This window comes from Meriones unguiculatus, chromosome 14 (assembly GCF_030254825.1).
Source record: "Meriones unguiculatus strain TT.TT164.6M chromosome 14, Bangor_MerUng_6.1, whole genome shotgun sequence".
Taxonomy (NCBI): Eukaryota; Metazoa; Chordata; class Mammalia; order Rodentia; family Muridae; genus Meriones; species Meriones unguiculatus.
Window position 1 is genome coordinate 19720830 of NC_083361.1, and position 22884 is coordinate 19743713.

The 22884-nt window shown below is 45.1% G+C and overlaps 2 protein-coding genes across 4 annotated transcripts in view; one reads left to right on the plus strand and one right to left on the minus strand.

The window, feature by feature from the left end:
• Positions 1 to 1455, minus strand: part of Mosmo (modulator of smoothened) — a 58494-nt gene extending 57039 nt beyond the window's left edge. For both annotated transcript variants that reach the window (XM_060366920.1, XM_021635655.2), the window contains exon 1: positions 1169 to 1455. In XM_060366920.1, coding sequence (XP_060222903.1) covers positions 1169 to 1274 — 106 coding nt within the window. In that variant the 5' untranslated portion in view covers positions 1275 to 1455. The remainder of the gene's footprint in view (positions 1 to 1168) is intronic.
• On the plus strand, positions 1123 to 22544 carry Pdzd9 (PDZ domain containing 9). Of its 2 annotated transcripts, XM_060366921.1 has the most exons (5): positions 1123 to 1260; positions 8246 to 8484; positions 10031 to 10210; positions 15474 to 15663; positions 22059 to 22544. In XM_060366921.1, exons 2-5 carry the CDS (start codon positions 8454 to 8456, stop codon positions 22456 to 22458), a joined length of 801 nt encoding a protein of 266 aa, XP_060222904.1. In that variant the 5' UTR covers positions 1123 to 1260; positions 8246 to 8453; the 3' UTR covers positions 22459 to 22544. The 2 variants fall into 2 exon arrangements, with proteins under 2 accessions (XP_060222904.1, XP_060222905.1); XM_060366922.1 differs by lacking the exons at positions 1123 to 1260; positions 8246 to 8484 and having other exon boundaries at positions 10139 to 10210; positions 15611 to 15663.
• The last annotated feature ends 340 nt before the right edge of the window (positions 22545 to 22884 follow it).

The window sequence follows — 22884 nt, forward strand, 5'->3', positions numbered from 1 at the left end:
GCTGCACCATTACTGCTCTCGTCTCTTATATAATGTATAGCAACAGTTCCCTTCTCGAATCTATCTTGCTCATGGACATTCCATCCACTACCTACAAGGACTCCATCTAAAAACCGTTTATTAATAAGCACCTCTCTACTCAACAATTCGAACTTTTGCTCCGAAGTATGTGATGCCCCAAAGAAAAGTCTCACAACAGAATCACTGCACACACAGTGGTAATGAATCGAATGTCACACACGTAGCTGAATTACCTGGTCAGCAACACTCTCAGAAACAGCCTACACGATTCCCCAAACTCCCATTTTTAAACCTGTTACAATTAACAGCTGTGCTAGTCAGTTAAGTAGAATTCGTTGGCATTATGTTAATAACCAGTAAACAAGGCAGCGTGATTTTGTGTTACTAGGTCTAGATTAGAGAGGAGAGGGAGGAGAAAGCAACAAATGTTCCAGCTTTTTTTTTTAAGAGCTAAAAATATTGCTGGATAAATTGAGAAACCCTTAAGTGACACTTAAGAAGTTTGACAGCATAGCGATACATTTATAACGAATCATTTGAAGGGAGTCCTGACATTCCCACTCCTCATTCCCTTCGCCTGCCCTGAACAAGCAGTTCAAACAAGACTGTTCCTTAACACTGAGCGGCTCTCCTGACAGCTGTTTACATTAATTAAAGGTTTGGTCTCCCAGGTCTGGGTGAGAGAGAGAGAAGGAAGAGAGGGTTGGAGCCGAGAATCCTGCCAGCGCATTCACCTGGGATACCCTTCGGAAAGATGCCCGCTTCTTTCTTGAGGGCACCCCACACACTCCCCCGCCTCCAGCTCCAGTGTTCCAGCAGGCATTGCCGCTGGGGCTGCCTGCGACTCGAATGTGTTATTTAATTTTCTAACTACTATTAAGATACCTCCAGCGCGCGCGCGCGCGCGCGTGTGTGTGCGTGAGATGCGCTGGAATGAAAGATGCTCCATAAAATGAAGTTTATTATTAGCATTATTATAGCCCACGGGCCTAAAATAAAGCAAAGACTATAACCACATACACTTCACAGGGAAAGGGGGAAGCACGGCTCAGCAGCCTCCTCCGGACCCCTCCCCGGCGCCGACCTTTAACCCTCGGGACCGCCGACCCGGGGACGGCCGCCCTCCCGGTCCGCGCACGGCGCTCACCCGCCGACTCCCCGGTGTTGATCCAGTCCGGGTTGGCGATGCTGGCGATGGCGAAGATATCGGCGGCCAGAAAGAGACATCCTGAGATGATGGTCAGTTTATCCATCGCCCCGCCCCGCTCCCCCCACCCCCCACCGCAGGGCAGGCCGCGGCCTCACGCCTCGCGCCCCATGGGCCGCCGGGCCCCGGGGTCCCCGCGCCGCCGCCCTCGGCCCTCGGCCCTCGGCCCGCGCCGCGCGCTCGCGCCCTCCGCGCCGGGACCCGCAGCCGCCGCCCGCCCCGGAACTGCTCGGCCCGCCCGCCCCTCACCCGGAAGCGAAACCGCGCGCCGGCCGGCAGCGCCCCGGACTGCCCTACCGAGTCCGTCGGAGGGCCGGTCGCCTCAGCCCGGTGCTGGGGGCTGCAGGGGGCTCGGCGGTGGTTCCGGACGGAGACTACCAAGATCTTAAAGATTTGTCCTGTGAGGATTAGGTGCAGACTATTCCAGAGACGGGAGACCGCCGTTAGGGAGAGAGAAAGTGGAAGGATTGTCATGTTCGGACCTGCAGAATGGCCCGAGTGACTAGAGAGTGGTGTGAGGAAAGGTAGGCACAGGCCAGAGATGGGATCCAGGGTGGGCACGCGCCTGCAAATAGCAGCACTGGGGAAGCGGAAGCTGGAGAGTCAACAGTTCCATGACAGCCTAGGCCAAATAGTGAGATCCTATCTTTAAATTACCCAAATGAATGTTTGGATTTTGTTCCAGGTGCTGCAGGAAGGAACTGGGGCTGTCGACAAGGATAGTGACGCGACCTAACTTAGTGATGATCCATCGTGTAAAAAGATTGTAATGGGGGAGGGACGGCGGACGTAGGGACACCAGAAATGGCCAGTTAGTCGAAGACAAAGAATTGTGGCTTTTAGCTAGGGTAGTCAAGAGAGAGAAAAATGGGCAGAAGGAAGGACTTGCTGATAACAGGGAAGGAAATGAAGAACCTGAAGTGCTCGTTAGTTTGCGCCAACTAGGTGTTTAGGGATACTGTTTACATAGTGAGGGTGTGGAGAGAGCCCAAGATTGAATGCCCCAAACAGGAAAACAGTAATAGAAGTTGTTGGGATAACAGAGGATTTGCTCACGGTTTTGCTGTCCCCTGGAAGTTTCTTTCCACCATGGCTCTCTGCTAAATCAGCATTAACCCTGACTCTAGATCCATCTTTTTCTCAGCACTCCATAGAGCAAATGGAGACGATTTTTCTGGTCAAGTACCACCTAAGCTATCTCTAGAAAAGACCTAGAAGAGTGACATCTGTCTCTATTTTTGGAATGCGCACACGTCCACAAAACTCAGCAGGTTTCAAATTCCACTAAACCCAGCATCCTTGCAGAAATGTGCAGGGATCTCAGTGGCACCACACAGTTGGAGAGAAAGGACTTGATTGCTGGTGCAGAGTTTTCAGCCCTAACACTGATCTCTTGGGGCAAGTATTTTTAAAAGTACATATTTAATGACATTATTTTTCCTCTGCCAGAGGCACTGCCACAAAGTAATTCATATATTCTGAGGATCCAGATAGAATGCCTATCAGTTTACTGTGGAAGCGCTTTGCTTTCTCTTTGAAAGGACTGGGAAAGTTTGACGGAGCCATAGTTTTGGCTTCCTTTTCTGCTGTGTTGATTGCCCAGAACAAAAGAAGCTGTAACTATGCAGAAGGGAATTCCTAACTAATACCCACTGATGTTCATAACTGGCCAAGGTCAAATGTTGAAACACTTTGCAACTGTTTTGACTCCAGCTTTGTAGAATGATACTGCCTTGGTTCTTGTGTTAAAAACAAACAAACAAACAAACAAACAAGCCATATGTGTATACACACACACACACACACACACACACATATATATATACACACATATACAAGTATAAATTCTCCTTTTTACCCTTACAGTATTTGCCAGAACTTCTTGGTATTTATTTCTCCATCCAAGATGCTAGACCTCAGATGTGTGTGTGTGAAGGATGAAAGCATCTTTTCCCATTAGGCTACTGGTTGCATATCATTGTGGTAGCAGTGATTTACTCTTCCTTTTCTTACTACTTTAGGGTAGGGGCGTAGTTTTCAGGAGCCAAATACACTGTTCACAGAGTTGCCATTATTTCCCATTTTAGCCTTGTGCTATATTTGTGTTCTCCAATAGCACTGGTAATTCAGAGTTCATGTCTCTGAGGTACAAGGACAAAACAGTTTTCTATAGCTCTACCTGGGTTTTAATAGAAGCAAAGCTCAGGGCCTTGGGAGGGAGGGAGGGAGGAAGAGCTATCGTAAAAAGGATGCAGAAGTATGTTCTAATTCCAGTCCTGCTGCTGATTTGAACTTGAGAAATCCATGCCCTTGCTTTGGGCATTTTCCTCCTATCTCCCCCAACAGATTTTCTGTGTAATAGAAGTATCCCATCCCTCACTTGAATAAAACAGCTGGGATCTTTCTATTCAGAGATGAGCCACCATGCTCCTTATGGCAGAAAGTCCTTGGGGACCCAGAAGATCATAAAAGGCCCCAGGAGGGATCTATGCTGGCAGTCTGAAGACATAAATAGCCATACTGTGGCTGTAAAGGGCTGTGAATATATCGTGCTTTATTGTGATAGATGGTAGGGCTCAGGTCAAAAGAGGCTGAATCCAGATGGGACTTCAGGGAGAAGTGGAAGAAACTGCCATCACTCTGCACTTGAAGGAGTGTCTTTGGCCTGACAGGATAATGAACACACTGCCTCTGTTCAGGTCAAGTTTACTACATGGGCCAAGAGAGTGGTAGATGTGTTGCCTATGGGAACCTGGGATTCTTAGGGTTGGAGAAGACAGAAGCAAAATCCAGAGATGAGGAGCTTAGACCCAGGGCTCAAATGGCTGTCTGTCTTGTAGGTTGGTTCTCTCAGAATCATCTCCGAGATGAAAAGTTATTGATCGGTGGTGTGTAGGAAGTTTATTAGGGAGCTCTTTCAGGACCAGTTCCTGTGTGGGAAAGGAAGGAAGTGGAAGTGGGCAGAAGTCAGCTGCAGGCACAGGAGGCTTTGGCAGACTGAAAGAGAGCTCTCAAGCTCAGGTGTTCAGGACAAAGCTTTCTAGCACTGACCAGCCATTAGGTGCTAGCTACGCCAGAAATTGTGTGTAATCTTGGAAAAGGCAGCCTATTCAGCCAGGGACATTTCTTCAAGAAGACAGCAAAGGTGATGGCTCACTCAGTAAAGTGCTTACTGGGCAAACATGAGGTCTTGCTTAGAACCCATGTGAACCCAAACATATCCGCCTGTGATCCCCCAGCTGGATGGAGACAGGAGGACCCCTGGGGCATGCTGACCTGAGAGTCTAGACAAATTGTCGAGCTTAAGGTTTAAGGAAAGGCCGTGTTTTTGTTTTTGTTTTGAAAAGGAGGAGCCAGGCAATAGTGGTCAAACCACGCCCTTACAAGTGGTGCATGCCTTAGGCAGAGGCACAGATACCGCTCCTACTGCAGTGGGATGTGAGCCAGTGAGATGGCTAAGTAGAAACGCACTTGCTTTTAGAGCCTAATGACCTGAGCCCAAGTCTTAGGGCCCGCAGGGTAAAGAACCAACTTTCTGACCCATACACACTGACCATGACACGTGCATACCCATCCACACATGTTCATATAGAAATAAATGTGAGTTCAAGGCCAGCCTAGTCTACAGAGTGAGTTCCAGGACAGCCAAGGCTACACAGAGAACCTCTGTTTCAAAAACAACAACAAAAAGGTAGAGAGTGGCATCGACCTCTGTCGTCCCCCCCCCGCCCCCCGCCCCCGCCACACACACACTCTCTGGTACACATACACAAATACCCTTCTAGCTGAGATCACTCAACCTACAGCCCTTCCTATAGCTGGAGATCAGTCCCTCTGCCCTTGGTACCTGGATTACACAGACCATCATTTGCTCTGCAGGTACATTTTGTAATATATTCTGTAACTAAATAATCAAAGTATGTTTGTTTTTTCATTTTTGAGACAGGGTTCCTTTGTGTAGCTCTGGTTGTCCTAGGACTTGCTCTGTAGACCAGGCTGTGCTCAAACCCGGAGATCCACCTGCCTCTGCCTCTTGAGTGTGGGGATTTTTAAAAGGCGTGTGCCACTACTGCCAGCCTTTTGACAGGAGCTTGTGTAGTCCAGGCTGGCATGGAATGCAAGAGCTGGGGTGACAGGTGTGCGATGCCATGTCTGGCTGGTGATCTTTCAATTCCCCGGTGTCTTCAAATAAAGGAAAAAGAGACACACTAATCTAGCGATTTGAATTCCCTTCCCATCACCTATTCTTGGGACATGCTTACTCAGATTTGATGAGCCACCCCCACTGCAGTGAAATGGGAGCCAGCAAGATGGCGCAGTAGAAATGCGCTTGCTTATGGAGTTTGATGACCTGATTCAATTCTTAGCACCCCCACCGTAGAATGAAAGAACCAACTCTTCTGACCTACACACCGACCATGACACATGCATACCCATTCACACATGTACATATAGAAATACATGTAATAAACATTGAAATGTGGGCCTGCTGGCCTAAATTTCACTGTGTAGGCAAGACTAGCTTTAAATTCACAGAGATCCACCTGCTTCTGAATGCTGCTCCTGCTCCTGAATGCTGGGATTAAAGTACCTCAGTACCAATCTAAGAAAAAAAAAAATTAAAAAGTACATAGAAGGTTGAGTGTGGGGGCACATCCCTGTAATTCTTGTCTTTGGTAGGCTGAGGCAGGAGGACCATGAGTTCCAAGAGCAGCCGGGGCCACACAGAAAGACTTTCCACAAAACAAAATAAAATAGAAAGTTTATATTTCTTTTTATGCTTTAGTTGTTGATTTTGATTTTTTCTTTCAGGGTCTGAGAGTAGCTTCTGCAGGACTGTGGTGGCCTTCTTGCAGGATGGGGACACTGCTATCATTTTCCTCTCTTACAATTCCACCAGAACCTCTGATGTAACTTACATGATGCGGTGGCTTAGGCCCTCATTTCTAGTGTAAGGCCCTTGTTGCTGTATATTTTTCAAGATGTAGTTGTTACAGTCACCCATTTACTGTAAGAACAGGACAGGAGAATGCTGTGACAACAAGACGAATCAGCTGAGTGCCAGAAAGTCCTCCCTGTCTCTGTTTGTAGCAGTAGCCTGCTGTTTTCTAAGGATTGTTATTGCTGACAACTCCTGGATCAAGGTATCTTATCCTGAGTCCATGATCTATGTTAGTACATCTTCCTCCTCTGTTATGCCATCCCATTTATTTTGGATTTTAGAGCTTCCCTCTGCCAGAGACTGTCTAAGTCCACTTAATGATTGGATTCCATTGGTGCTTCAGATCCTGAATCCCTTCTTAACAGCCACACTTCAGGTTATCTCTAGCACTTGATGCCATAGATTGGTTGAGTTCTCTAGAAAAGAGGCTGGGTTGCAAGGAATTATTAGGGAATACTTTTGGGCCTCATGTCTCTGTGTGGAGGAAAAGAGGCAGGCTGGGCAGAAAGCTAGAGAGTATAAGGCAGCCATGGCAAAGCCACAGCAGGGCTTGTTGGGAGCTCTGGGATGACCCTGCACTGGTCACTCACTGCTGGAGGGACCTAAGATCCTGGCAGAAGCTTCCTAGGCTGCAGAAGGAATGGAGGGGAGGTCAAGTTATTTAGTTCTGAACTGGTCTGGACAGCAGTGTCCCTGAGTTTGTGGCACACATTTTGCCTAGTCAGTATGACTTCTGAAGAGTGAAAGAAGACCGATGCGCGCCGTCCCCACATTTTCTAATCATTCTCCCACTGGCAGGAAGATGGAGGTAAAGGATGCATTTTGTGATAAAGTACACTTGGCACCTGAGTACATTCCAGCCAGGGTGGAAGAGGAAAAGGGTGGCCTATCACAAGAAATGCAGCAGGGGGTTCCCTTTGCACAGAACACTGTGAGAAGGGATCTAGCCAATGAAAATCTGTCTTGGTTTGTTGTTTGGATGGAGCTAGAGAAACAGATGACCAAGCTGAGACATACCCAGGTTCATCCTAAAAATCTTGGTACAGTGCCTGACTTCCAATAGGTGTTTGCTTACTATTTGTTAAAGGATTTGATACCCTGGGACAAGGTGGTTAATATCTTTTTCATCAGAGTGGTGATCCAGTTCATAACGCTACTTTCTAAAATTTATTTCCCATATTTTACAGTTTCCTAAAATTCTCTCCATATGTGTTGAAAATACAGGTTCCAAGCTGGTCAATGGCACGCCTTTAATCCAGCACCCCAGAGGTGCACGGACTTCCGTAAGTCTGAGGCTGGTTCCAGGACAGCTGAAGTTACAGAAAGAACCCCTGTCTCCAAAACAAAACAAAACAACGAGAGAGAGAGAAGAGAAATAAAGAAAGAAAGAAAGGAAAATATAATTTCTAGTCAGGTGGTGGTAGCTCATGCCTTTAAACCAGCACTTGGGAGGCAGAGGCAGGTAGAGACCAGCCTGGTCTACAGAGTGAGTCCAGGACAGCCAGGCTACACAGAGAAACCCTGTCTTGGGGAAGTGGGGAAAAAGATAAAAAAAGAAAATACACGTTCTAAGAGGATAAAGTCCCTGTTTGTCTCATCTACGCTCATGTCCTCAGCATCCCCGCAAGCCACATGGTGGTTTCTGGGGACTCTTTGTTGTCTGAGTGAATGTGAAGGATTATTTTGGGAAAACGAAGGAAGCAATAATCCATCTTCTAATAGTGACTCATTGTTTTCAGGCCATTCTTGGCTCTTTCTCATCTGAAACACACGAATAAAGTACACTGGCAAGGCAGTTAGAGCTGTTGATGTAACAATATTTGGAAACCACCATTAATAGAGGGCAGTGGGTTCTGGAATATTCTACGGTCTTCCAGCAATGTTGTTGCTTATATTTGGAGGCCCTCTCCCTTCTATGCTCTCGCTCTGTCTCCATTGTTTCTCCACCAATCAAGAGCCTCTCATTCACTGAACGAAGCAGACACTCTGCTAATTCCTGCAGAAAATTTTCTTTTTGCATATAATTTTCACACTCTACATTGGAGTGGTTTTCACTCGTGCCACGTTTTTTTCAGGGTCTTCTGAAGCAACTACCTGGCTGCCCAAACTTCTGGGAAGCAGCCTTGCATCGCCCCCTGGCGGCCATTCAGAGAATGGCTGCGCGCCAATGTTTCCCCGTGGCCTGCGGTCCTGATCTTGTGTCTCCAGGATTCCAAACTGTTGGAAGTTGGGACAGATGCCAACCTCGGCTCTGGGAGAGTCAAGAGAGCCCCACCCTAGGCAATGGAGCAAGGCCCCCTCAAAAGCAAAAATGGTAAATGGGGAAATAGGACAAGGGTGATATGCCTTGGGTTTCAAGGCTTCCTCATAAAACGGCGGTCACAGTTGGGAATCTCTCACCATTGTTTGTTCAAGATACAACTTGCATGCAGTGAGGTGTTCTTTTTAGTGGACTGCTCTGTGAGTTTCCACAGATATATAGCACTCTTCACCACTACCACGGTGAAGCAAGGGAACATGTTCACCTCCTGGAAATTACATTGCAACTGCCCTTTCTCCACCCCAATTTCTTGTGCTTTTATTGTTTTCTAGAATTTTGCTTTTCCTATGGAGAACGGCCAAACATGGAATCATGTACACAAATTTCTATGGAGTGATTTCTTTCCCTCTGCCGTCTTTAAATTTTAAAAGTTATATATAGTGTGTTGGGGGTGAGGGGGTTGGGGTCCGAGAATTGAGTGGGTCCTGGAGACTGAGAGCTGAGAACATGTTTCCACAGCACTGATAGCTTTCCAAACTGGATTACTTTGTAAGCACATTGAACTTGAACTTTTAGTTCTCCAGCTGGAGGTGTTGGAGCTGTCCAGCAAGGGCATTTGCTTTGAGGTCCCCACAGCTGGGTATGGGAAGCTGGGGAAACCCGTCTCAGCAGTGATCCTGGAAATAGCATAGAGTCACAGAGACTTGGCCAAGGCCTGGTGAACCCCAGAGCATTGCTGGCCCTTACAGAAGGAGACGTGTGTGGAGCAGAGCGGTCTGTTTCCTCCCAGCTGCTGTGTGCCTATACCACTGTCCATTTCTACTGCCGGGGCTGTGACATGCTCGAGTGACTGCAGTCTGCTTTTCATTTCTTATCTCCATGCTCGCTCCACATATCACACAGAGGCCAGCATGGTGATTTTATTCGAAACAGTGACAAGCTGATCATGTCCAGCTGAAATTACTTCGAAGATTTCCTTAAGGTGAACCTGGCCAGCAGCCCATCTGCCAGGTGTGCCCCGCCACCACTGCCTGATGCCACTCCTTCATGTCCCCGTGTCTCCTTTCTGTCCTAGAACCTTGATTCTGTTTATGTCCTCCTGCTTAGCTTGCTGGTCCTCTCACCTTGATTCGTATTTACTCCTTTGGGGAAGCCTGGTCCCTATCCCTGTGTAAAACTTAGGTCCCTGTTGTTCACCCTCAGAGCCCTCTGGCCTTCTCTTCCTGTTTAGCATCCAGTTTGTTTGCAGCTGTGTCCTCTACTAGGCTGTAAGATCCACAGGGGTACTGAGCCCATCTAGTTCACCATAGGGAACCCAGGGCCTGAGCACACTGCTTGTTTGCATCAATAAACATCTGTTAAGTGAATGGATGATAATACCTGATATTTAACACCCATGAAGTACTAGGCCTGTACAATAGCCCTTTAACTGTCCTGTTTAGTTTCCACATACTTTACAACACTCATTTTCCCAAAGGGGAAACTGAAGAACGGGATGACTTTGGAAGTGCCCCCGAAGTCTGGTAGCAGAGCTCCACAGCAACCCTGCCATGCTGTTGTCTTGTGAAGTGACTGAAACAAGTTCCTCTTGTTTTCTTAGTGAAAGGATACAGCCCCAAGGCCAAGGCGTTTGCACATAACTTGAACAAAATGAAGCAGACTAAACTCACTGTGGGCAGCCTGGGACTGGGCCTGATCATCATCCAGAATGGGCCCTACCTTCAGATTAGCCACCTCATCAACAAAGGGGCTGCAGCCAGTGACGGAACACTCCAGCCAGGTGACTGTGGCTTTCACTTACCTCCTTTCCACCTGCCTTCAGGGAGTCAGCACGAGGATAGAACATTGGCTGAGAATTTCCTATGGGCTAGCCAGTTGCTGCCACTGTGTGTACACATCAGTTAAGTGCTATTCATCTGGTTCTTATGACACTCTCGGGAGGGCCTGTTCTTACTGTCCTTTTGCAGGTGAGGAGACTGAAGCTTAATGGCAGAGACCTCCTCATCAGGTTCACTTTCATCCAGTAAGTGGGATGCAGACACAGGCCCAGACACATGTGCATCACTATGAAGCTGCACATGAAGATTTCTTCTTTCCCGGGAGGTGCTAATCATGCCTTTCGGGACACATGATCTCATCTCACCTTCTCAACAGGGGCATATTCTGCACCAAACCACTGTGTAATATGCAGATACTCGGGAGCTTGCCTAGGAGCTGGAATTTAACACCCCCCCCCCCAGACTCCAAGCCATAAGGTTTCATCGAGATCACCTCACTTTTCAGGTCTCTGGGGGAATGCCTTTTCTATCCAATGCAAGACGTGCTTTTCCAGTATTGCCTTGGGCCCTGGTGTGGTACCCAGGAGTGGGGGATGCAGAGTGGGATGAGGTCATGAAAGGGAAAAACCACTTCAGGCCATTTGTTCTGAAATCAGGTCCGAGACCTGTCACTTTCTCATTCTGTGACCTTGGCAAAGTCACTTAATCTTTCAAGCCTCAGGGACCTCGTATTTAATTTGGGAGAATCCCATCTTTGTTCTAGGTTGTTAGGATTTGGTTAAATGTTGTAAAGAGCTTTGAAAACAAGTACTCCAGAAACATTGCCAATTATTTCGCATTCCTATGGCTTCACTATAGCTAGTTGTCTTTTTTTTTTTTTTTTTTTTTTTAATGTGTGTGTGAGTGGTACACAGAGGCCACAGACTGATGTTGGGGTCTTCCTTTACCCTTTACCCTGTTCTACCTTAAATATTGAGGCAGAGTCTCACTTGGGCCTAGAGCCTGCAGTTCACAAGCCAGTGTGCTTTGGATTCCAGGTGGGCCATCTCACGCACCAACCATGTACCTGTGATTCTGGCTTATTCAGCCCACTGAGCTCCTCCCACTGAGGAGCTCTGGATGTCTTTGGAAAATGTGTGTGTGTGTGTAAGAAAGAGTTCACTTTGGCATATGTTTCTAGAGGGAGAGCCTGTAACAGCAGGGAGGCAAGGACAGCAGGTGGCTGGAGCAGAAGGATGAGAGATCCCATCCGGCCACGTGCAGAAAGCAGAGGGAACAAACTGGAGGTGAGGTGAGCCTGTAAGCTCTCAGAGTCAAACTCCAAGTGACAGATTCCTCCTCCGAGGCTCCTACCAACTGGGAAGCAAGTTGTTTAAATAACTGAGCCGGGGGGGGGGGGGTAAGTTCTAATTCAAATCAGCATATAAATATAGTGTGTACTGATACATGATTGTGACAGAATCTCAGGACGAGGCTACAGCTCTCAGAGGTCCAGAGCAATCTAGAGTTCAACTTTAAACATCGTTTTTATGGTTAATTAGTGTGTGTGTTTCAGAGCACATGAGTGGCTTCAGAGTTCAGAGGGCGTCAGATCCCTTGGAGCTGCAGTTATAGGCAGTTGTGAGCTGCCTGCCATGGGGTGCTGGAAACTAAACTCAGGTCCTCTGGAAAAGCAGCAATTGTTCTTAACCACTGAGTCATCTCTTCAGCCTCAAGTTCAATTTTCGTTTTTCCTGAGAGATGGTTGCTCTGTATAGCCTAGGCTGTCCTGGACTCACTCTGTAGACCAGCCTTGAACTCAGAGAGATCTGCTTGCCTCTGCTTCCCTGAGTGCTGGTATGACAGGCGGCCATCACCATGCCTGGCCTTGAGTGCAGTTTTTTGTGACTTACCTACACTGCTGACCCATTTATTGTGTTACCCTTAAGGAATGAACAGTGAATGAGAGGATCTGTCCCAGGTATTGTGCAAAGTATTTACACTCCTAGTCAAAACGTCTGCAGTACTCCTGGAATGCAGACCACGGAGTTTGGGTCCTTCAAGAGGTGAGATGATCTGTGCACTGCCACAGCTAATTAGGGACTACATGCCTGTCACCCCCGCATTTGGAAGGTGGATGCAGAAGGATCAGGAGGCATTCAAGGAGGCTACATGAGTCCCTGTCTGAAAACAACAACACAAACATTATGCACAATAGTTATACATATAAAACGGTATATATGATATGTACATATGTATGTATATGGGGAGAGAGCACGCCCAAGTACAAGGATAGCAGTCAAAGGTCAGATTTGAACCCATGACCTCCTAGAAAACCCATACCATATTACCAATGGCCTAATGAGCAGAAGTGAGATTTTTTTTTTTTTTAATTTTTAATTTCAAAACAGAGTTTCTCTGGTGTGGCCCTTGCTGGCTCTCAGCTGTTCTGGGTAACCACATCTCTTCATGACAACCAGTTACTGTTCAGTTTCGAGGTTTCAAAGTCTGCTTTTCCATTATTTTTAGCAGCGATCATGGGATTTGCTATTTCCTTGATACCTGCCCCTGTTATTTCTCATTCACAGGTTCTAAAGTTCTTTGTCTTTGGTGTTTTATCTTGATTTGCTAATTTGGTGCTGGTTTTCTGTGGCTGTCTGATACACAAAGCCGTAAGCTATTACTACAGCTTTAACATATTAATGCAGCTTTGACAGTGGACAGTAGCCATGTACTGGCTTCATTCATTCATTCAGTTAGTCATATCAGGCTCATTCACTCACTCGCTCACTCACTTATATTCATTCATCTACATTTCCTTCATTCCTTTTCATGTGTAGGTTCTATGGTTACTAACAGCGGACAGCCAAACAAACATGATCCAAACATGAAGTGTATACAACTTCCATCTTAGTTGGAACAGAGAAAAAGAAAACCTATCTTTCAGTAAGGGTATGGCTGCTGTATAGCTGATTCAATATAGGCAATCCAGACAGGCTTATAGCAATGTCATTCTCACAGCCTATTAACGCAGAAAAAAAGTTCATGATGAGGTTGGTGTTCATAAATACCAAATTGGTATCTATGACAGGCAGTGCTGCTACCTTTTGCCAGAGCAATCCCATTCACACCCAGACACATTTGGTTTACAGCCAGAATGGCCAGGGAATTCAGCTATTTATTTTCTGTCTTCTTGGCAAAAGTCACCCTCTTATAACACAATTAAGCAGACTGTCTTTTAACATCATCATAAGAGGGTAACTTTGTTACTGTAATTAACCTCAGCAGGAAGAGCAGCTGTTTCATCCTGAGCAGCTTGAAGGTAGCTCTGAGAGCTGACTTCTGAAGCTGGCTTCAGGACATGCTTTTGTTTTTCTTTGCCTTGCCTTTTGAGACAGTCTCACCATGTAGCCCAGGCTGGCCTTGAACTGTCCATTTTTCTGCCTTAGCCTTTTGAATACTGATTTTACAGGCATGCACTACTGTGCCTAGCTCTGTATATGGCTTGTGTTATCTACTTCTCGAAACCAAAGCAGAAGGATTTCTCAGACTTTCTAAGTACTTACTTTCTAGAACAGCGGGAACTTTTGTTTCTCATAGGATCTGGCTCTAGAGAAGTGTCCCCCTGGCAGTGCTTGAACACACCCTAAGGGTTAGCGTAATTGCTGACCAGCCTGTACTGAGATGCAAGAGCCTCCTCCTGGACCCCTCTCTCTGAGCTTGTGTTTCAGTGTCTTGGTATGAGGGTTGTTGGGGGTCCAGGCTTTACATGCACACACAGGGAACGTGTTATCCTCATCAGTTATAAAGTCCCAATGGGGCAATACAGGAATGAAGAAACTACAGACACTTCGGGAACTGCAGACACAGAGAAGCTGGAGTGGGTGGGTGTGCACACTCTGATGGAGGGAACCACCCATGTACAGCACAGGAAGGAGGTAGCTAGTCTCAGTAGGAGGTGTCTGTAACTGGGCAGTGTCAGGTTGCAGTCACCCACGAGGAGGAAGCTGCAGTTGCTAGTTTTTGCACACTGGTCAAAATGGTCATACTTGGACCAGAGGAAGGCTCTGGGCTCTGTGAGCAGCCTCATCTGGGGAAGGCATGGCCACTTCCACAGGTATTGGAGTCCTTGAGATGGCCTTGTCCATGCCAATACTACTCTCAGGACCTTTCATCTGCTCCCCACTGAGAAGTACTGAAAACTAAGACTTTCCCCAGAGTGAATCTGTCCTTTAAGGGCAAACCTGTATTGCTCTTTAAGGGCTTTGCTGAATATTAATGTTCATGCTCCTTATTGCAAGCCACAGGAAACTGCGGTTAAGGCACCCAATTTAGGGCAATGTCTGACAGAACTGCCAGAAAATCTTCAGAACCAGGCTTGGACCAAAGGGTCTAGAGATCCCGGATGCTCCTGTCATCCCAATGCAGGTTCAGTGACCCAGGCAGGAACACCTGGTGGCCAGGTTGAGTTTATAGGTCTTCATCATAGCTGGTGGGAGTGAGGGGTGGGGCAGGTTAAGTCCATACAAGTGAATAATTGATCCTTTCAGATTTTGTTTAGGGGGTCTGGGGTTCTGTTGTTAAGAAACAACTGTCTTTCCATCTGCTGGGTACTCAGAAGCTCCATGTGGGTGACTATCATGATTCCCTGTGAAATATGTCTTAAACGAGGGGTCTAGCCAAGTCTTCTGAACCAGTTCTGCAGCTTGTAGTGGGACTTGTTGAAGAGTTGGAGGCAAGAGGGGAGCAACAAGCTTAGGTTCCTTGGAATCAGCACACTGTCTGTATATGCATGCCATAAGCATAATGAACACAAGCTAATTACTTAGTGGATCATGCAGTTATCTGCCCGATTTATTTAGGAAGGGGCAGAAAACTCAAACAGAAGCCTATGTGCCTAACTTAGCCTGTTTGCTGTGGAGGGGCCCGTTGAACCCAGGCAGGCAGGATGGCAAGAGGCTTCTCTGAACTAGTTAGAGCCACTCATTGTTGTTTTTAATGTTTAGAATCCTAAATCTAAATGGCTTGGGTTTTAAATGCTTTTAGCCTCTGGTAAATCAAGGATTTCAGAAATGTCCCCCAAATACTATTAAACAGCTATTAGGAAACTTGCTTAAGCATCTTTATCATGCCAAGAACACTCATGCCAGAGGAGTGTTTTTGACTCAAGACTCAAGCTGGGCTTTGGTCACAATGAACCAACATATGAACCCATAAAATATTTCAATAAAGCCAGTATGGCTCTTTTCAACCCATTATTTTAATGTAACTGTTTTCCTTTTTCAGGTGATGTTCTGTTTAGTGTTGGACATGCCAATGTGTTAGGATACACACTCCGTGAATTTTTAAAGCTTTTGCAAAATATCACTATAGGAACAGTGCTGCAAATCAAGGTTTACCGCAACTTTATTGACATACCCCAGGAATGGCAAGACGTATATGATTTACTCCCCGAGACTAAATTTCCAGTCCCACAGTAAGTAGTTTACTTTAGGACAATGTTATGAAACCCAAGCCTGTGTGTGAGGTGCAAAGTCTTGGTTAACGTGAGAACCATCAGATGGTAAAAGCCTTGGGAGGAGGGACTGGTGACGCTGCCAGGGCGTAGTGAACTACATTCTACACAGGACATTCCGCAGGACCTCACATGAGGGAGTGTTATAAAGGCGACTTGGACCAGAGACTGAATCAGCAGTCTTTAATGGGGACCCTGTTCCCAAATCTTATCTGCACTGTGCCAATATAGCCCGTCTAGCCCTAAAACACAGGTTAAGATGGGGCTGGGGAACTGGCTTAATGGGTGAAGTGCTTGCTGTGAAAGCACGAGGATTTGTGTTTGTATTCCTGGCATTGTGGAAAGGCGGAGTGTGGTGGAACATGCCAGCTGTGGCAGGCCACACAGAATAGGCCCCAGAGTCACCCAAGGTAGTCTAGCCCAACTGATGACCTGCAGGTTCAGTGAAAGACCCTTTCTCAAAAAGGTGGAGCATGACAAAGATACCTGATGTCAACCTGACTGCCACAGGGGCATGTACACACTGTTGAGACTCCTCCTTCCTCTTCTCTCTCTTGCATTAACTTTCTGCAAGCTTCTCTACAACATTTATGCCTGCCTTAGACTGTCTATTACTGTGATAAAACACCATGACCAAAAGCAATTTATAAAGGAAAGGGTTTATTTTGCTTAAACTCCCACATCACAAGTCCATCATTCACAGGAAGCCAGGGCAGGAACTGAAGAAGAGAATGTGGAGGAAGGCTGCTCACTGGCTTTTTCAGTTTGCTTTCTTATACCATCTAGAACCACCTGCCCAGGGCACAGAACCACCCACAATGGGCTGGGCCCTCCCATACCGTTCATTAAGGCAATACTCCATAGATCTGCCTACAGGAAAATCTAACGGAGACGTTTTTCTCAATTAAGATTTCCTCCTTCCAGATATGCCTAAATTTGGGTCAAGCTGATAAAACCGACACGGCACAATGCCCTTTTGTAAGCCTCTCCCTTCTTAGTAAACACTAACTCCCCTTCTCTTTCTATTCCTCTTGTCCTAACTTGACGAGAAAGCTATTAGAGGGCTCCATTTTCTCAGGAGACACACGTCCCAGGCATTCCAATATAGGCATTGCTTTTATCTCTTACCATCTGAGGTCTATCCCAGATCATCTGCCACCTTCATACTGTAATTCCTGCTAGAGGCCATTTCTAGCACACAGGGTAAGCCAAGCTGGGTCCTAGTGTAGGCGATGACCAGCTAGCTGGTGGCTGGTATTTCTCTCTATACTTTAACTCTTAATCTTTCAGGATGGCAGCCTTGCTATTTGGGGCTCTCTATATACAGTTTAACTCTATATATACAGTTCAACTCTACACACAGTCTAACTCTATATAGACAGTTAAACTCTATATACAGTCTAACCCCAGGGGCTGCTGGTTGTAAGAGCCTCTAAAGGAAGAGGTAGTAGAGAATTGAATCCTGAACCTTAAGATTCAGGGTCTGGAGCTTGAGCTCAATTGATAAATTGAGCTATCCAGGCCTGGTTTCTCTGCCACCAAAACAGCTCTCTGGCTAAAACCTTTTATTGTTTAACAGCAGAGGGTCTTAAATAGGGTAAGCCAGTGGCTCTTTTAACTCACAGCCTTGACGGTTTCTTGGTGTAAATACAAGGGGCTGTAAAAAGAACCACCTTAGTTCCTTTTAACTTAGTGGCTCAGCAGTGAACAGCAGCTGGCTGAAAGGTAGTGATAATTAAGAAGGCAGATGAAACACTCTAGACTGCTTATCACTTACTAAACTTTGAAGCATATGAAAACATACACATTTAGCAGACAAATCAAGTGGAGTTTTACTAACCTCACACACATGCAATCAACACACAAAACAAGGAAGCTCCCTAAGACACCACTCATCCACATATGTAAACAGATTAAATATATACATATAAACATACATACAGACAGTATGTACAGGCAATCAGACATAAACACAGACAGACACATTTTTTGGACGAAGTGGGTGGCCTCAACAAATGTTTGTCTTAAGCTCTTATACTATCTAATACAAAGGTTCTCTGTGTAGGGAAAAATGACCTCATTCAAAAATAGATATAATCATTACATAAAAGCGACTATTGATCCTAATATCTAACTAGATACTTTATTATAAATTTGAAGCGGTGGTTTTATCTATATGCTCATTATGAGTTCAAAGCAGCAGTTTTCTTTTTATTTCAAATGTACATTGTGTTCAAAGCAAGTGTTTTATGTCAAGGTTTTTCTAAGAAACAGGTGTCTTGTCTTGTATAGCTAATCATTTATTCTTTGTTTCTATATTAATATGGGTTTTCAAACTGTGGTATACACCTGGGCCTTATCCTTAGACTAAACCTAGAATTAGTGCATCTCCTTGATTATTAATTTGTTTCAATCTTGTTTTCCTTCTTGGTGTAATTCACAGGAAGGTTCACAGAGCTGCTAGCAGTTTTTGTTACACTGCAGAAGGGTTTTTAAATTACTTGATTCAAGTCAGAAATTCTTTAAAAATCATCAATTTGTTTAAACAGCACTATGAAGGTACATCTTCAAAATAATCTGCAGGAAATCTGCCCAACAGAATGAAGCAGTAAGCAGTGAGGGTGTCAACAATGCCAGCTATGAGACACGCATGAAAAGGCAGTACAGCAACAATAAGTACTCCTGAGGCAAAATCCTTGGGGCCTTGCCTACACCAGGGATATACCCGTTCATCAGCCATGAAAAAACGAGTGGACTGACTCAAGGAAGCTCACTCGCTTGCCTTTGCCAATCCAACATGTAATTGCTCCCAGCAAATTCCAATGGAGTCAAGTCTTTATTTTGTTCACCTTAGTTATATATTTCCTCATTCATTCATTTTTTTAAAATTGGTTTCTCTGTGTAGCTCTGGCTGTCCTGAAACCTGCTATTTCAATGGAGTCAAGTCTTTATTTTGCTCACCTTATATATTTACTTATTTTTATTTATTTATTATTAATTTTTATTGGTTTCTCTGTGCAGCTCTGGCTGTCCTGGAACTTGCTCTGTAGAGCAGGTTGGCCTCAACCTCAGAGATCTGCTTGCCTTTGCCTCCTGAGTGCTGGGACTAAAGCTATGCACCAACACTGCTTGGCTGTTTTACTTTCCTTTTAAGTAGCATTAGACTCTTTACAACTACCCAATTCTTTTATCCCCACCTTTGACATATCTTCCCCAGTTTCTGTGAGACCATGCTCTGCTGATTTTCCTTTTACCTCTGGGTTCTTCCTGTTGGTGTTTTAAACAGCTAAGTCTTTGATTCTTCTCAGTTTCCTAGGTTATCTCAGTGGCTGTGGTTTCTGTTACTGTCTACACACTAAGTACTTGCAAAGTATATTATCTCCATTTAGATGGCAACCTCCTCAGATCTATCCTTAAAATCAAAAGCCAGTTATATTTTTTCCCCATTTATGTGACCGAAATACCTGTCAGAGTAACTTACAAATTCACTTTGGTTCATGGTTTCAAAGGGTGGTTCTGTCAGTGGTCATTAGTCCCAGGTGCTTTGGCAGAACATGGTAACGGTGAGAAATGCGTGGCCGAAGAACTTCACTTCATGGTGGCAGAGAGAGGAAAGGGTGGGGGCAGCGTAACTCAGAGAACATTCCTCCAGGGACTTATTCCCTAGTGAGGCTCTTCTCCCTAAAGTTTCTAACTCCCCAAATTCCAGCAGCAGCTGGGCCCAAGTACTCAGTCCAGGGCTCTATGGTACAATTCATACCCAAACCACAACGTCATAGGTATCCTACTGGGATATTCTGCCTAGATAAGAAGCCAAAATGCTAGGGTTATGTTTGATTCTTCTGTCTCCTCTGTCAGCCCCTCAAGCAGCCACCAAGACTTGCCAGCGTTTTGTATCTCATCACAGTGGCCACTTTTCTTCCTGCTACCATTGTCCCAAAGTCACCATTTGATCATCGGCTTGTCTTTCACTTTTTACACAGGATGACCTTACATAATACAAATATGACCATGGCAGATTCCATCTTACGAACTTCAGAACTCTTGTTCTTAGATAAATATCAAAGTCCTTAACTGTCTCTAGCACTTTTCTGTGGCCTGGATGATAGCATTCTCATTCGGTTTCCCCATCCCTCTAGTTCTCTTGGCTTTCAGCTTTTCACACTAACTTCTCTGCTGTCTGCACCACGCTTACGCTGTGTTCATGTCTACTCCAAGGTTCAGGGTAAACGGAGGAGCCATCCTACAGGGAGTGTTGGGACAGCCAGAACCACCAGTCACGTGTGTTCATAGCACTGTCTCTCTACAGTGACTCCAGTGATCAGTTGTTGCTTCTCTGGGAAAATGTAAACTCCATGAAGGCAAGAGTTGGTCTTGTTTTTTTAAACCTACCATGGAACTTTCCCAGAATGAAAAATTGACAATTCCTCAACTAACCCTCTAAGAGCTTGTCTCTAACAGGACCACAGGTACCCTGAGGTGTGCTGGGGTGCTTAGGACATGACACTCTCTACAATATGAAACCTAGTGTGTCCCTACAAGAGTGGCCCTTAATTTCAGCAGGATCCTGTAGCTGTGCTAAGGATCAAGACTAGGAAAATGACCTTTATACACTAGATGCTTCAACTTGGGAGCCAAGGGTCAGATGAAGCCCACAGGTGTGCTTTGCACAGCTCCCACCTAGAAAGAGCAGTGACTTGGCAAGGAGGGTGAGTGGGAGGTTTAAACAGTAGCCAAACAGTATTTCTTGACCAGAGAGGTAACCATCAGGGTTTTTGTGATTTTTCATTTTTATTTTTTTAGTTTGTGCTTTTCTGCATATTTTAAAAAGAAATTTAAGTGAAAAGTATCTGAATTAGTTGCCAAATCTACAAATACTTCATGGGAAGAATCAGTATCTCCTGAAAAATCAGATGGCCCGTGTTCCTATGTGGTGACAGCACAGGCTTGAGTGGGAGAGCTGCTGCCCTCTTCAGATGAGGTAGACTGGAAAAAGGGTCTTTTTCATCAGCATTTGACCATAAATCATATATAGCAGCTAATACTTCTTCAGTGCTCACTGCATGCTGTGTGCTGCAACATGGTACTATTTAATCTTCTTGTCATTTCTTTTTAAAGACAGGGTCTCTCTATGTAGCTCTGGGTGTCTTTGAACTATATAGACCATAATGGCCTTGAACTTACATAGACCTGCTTGCTTCTGTCTCTCAAGTTCTAGGATTAAAGGGGTGTGCATGTGCTACTACAACTGGCTCTTGTCACCTGTCTCATGCTCACTTTAGAAGAAACCAAGAGCCCAGAAATGTGTATAAGTTCGCCACATGGGGCTATTAAGCACTTAGATATACACCTAAGGAATTTTAAACTTTAACCAAATGAAACTAATTTAAAATCAACAGTCACATGGGGCTGGAAGCTCTCACACAGGAGAGTGCCATTTTCTAAATGTTTTATTTATTTATTGAGACAGGATTTCTCTGTGTAGCTCTGCCTGTCCTGGAACTCAGTAGATCAAAAGATTTCATTTAAGTATGTGTATATTTGTATTTCTGTAGTTTATGAGTCAAAGAAAGTCATAAAATGTCTTATTAGAGGACTTCAAAAGTTTAAATGACGACTATCCATAACTCCAGTTTCAGAGGATCTGACCACCTTATTTGACATCCTTGGTCACCACTATACATGTAGCCAACACACACACACATAAAACACTCATACATATAAAAGGATAAATCTGAAAGTATTCAAGCATTAAGAATCCATTTCAATAACACTTCAATGATGTAGAAAGTAATGAAGGTAACTGTGTTTTTGGATTTTTTTTTTCTTTTGGTTTGCTTTGTTTTTCGAGACAGGGTTTCTCTGTGTAGCCTTGGCTGTCCTGGACTCACTTTGTAGACCAGGCTGGCCTCAAATTCACAGAGCTCTGCCTGCCTCTGCCTCCCAGAGTGCTGGAATCACAGGCATGGGCTGCCGAGAGTGTTGGGATCACAGGCATCGGCTGCTGTGCCTGGCGTAGTTTTAGACTTTCATAACAAAGGAACAGTGGTTTTAATTTTAAGTGTGTATATGCGTGTGTGTCTGTCTGCGGGAAGATTGAGTGCAGTGTCTGTCCACAGAGGCCGGAAAAGGGTATAGGGTACTCCAGAACTAGTTACGGGCAGTTGTGACCTGTCTGGCATGGGCCATCTCAGGGTTTCTCTGTGTAGCTTTGGCTGTCCTGGACTGGTTTTTAGAACAGGCTGGCCTTGAACTTTTTTTTTCTTTTTACAAAACAAAGTTTTTTATAAGATATTCTGTTAGGGATCTTTAACTGTTAAGATAGTAAGAATATATTATATTCACTCTTATTTCAGCACACCAAAGAAAACAAAGCAGACAAAAGATGAGTCTTTTGTAAGCACTGATGACCATGAAGATGCAGTTTTAGATAAAAGACTTAAGTATTACAGATATCCTCGGTCAGTTTGGAATCACCCTGTAAGGACACCAATATCAATCTCCACAGAATGGCATGGATATAAAAAGAAGGACCATACTATTAGTGTTGGAAAAGATGTGAACTACAGTGTAGTAATTCACAAAGATGACAAAGAACTGAGGGCCCCTTCTCCATACTGGACAATGGTAGAGCAAGACAAGGCCATCTCCTCCTCTTCTTCCACTGAGACTTCCTCCAACTCAGATGTCTTTTGCCTGGAGGACTATGCACAGGTTGAGGAGGGCAAAGGTCAACAGGTATCAAAGTCTGGTTAGATACTGGTTTGCAAATCTGTGGCCACAGGACTTTTTATTTTTAAATATCCAATTTTTTAATGCCTTCCCATGTGCAGGTCTATAGATTTCCTACATGACCTACCAGCTCTTCTATGACTGCAAAAAAAAACCTTTCACAGACCTTCCATTAACAGCTGAGGACTTCCCTGTGGTCTAAACAGGCTCCACAGACCTATTCTTAGAATCATATCATCATTCACTTAGCTTTTACAACATCAGGCAGAAGAACCCAATCATGAGAATGGCTGAACACTTGTCCTATAAGGTAAAGTTTTCTTTGCATTTTTTGGACTGGCTGTTTACATTACAACCCCTGTCCCTACCCTTTCAGTGACACTTTTACTTGCAATGTCAGGTTGAGAGTTATTTAAAGGAGACAGGATTGAAACACGTGAGGAAGAGACA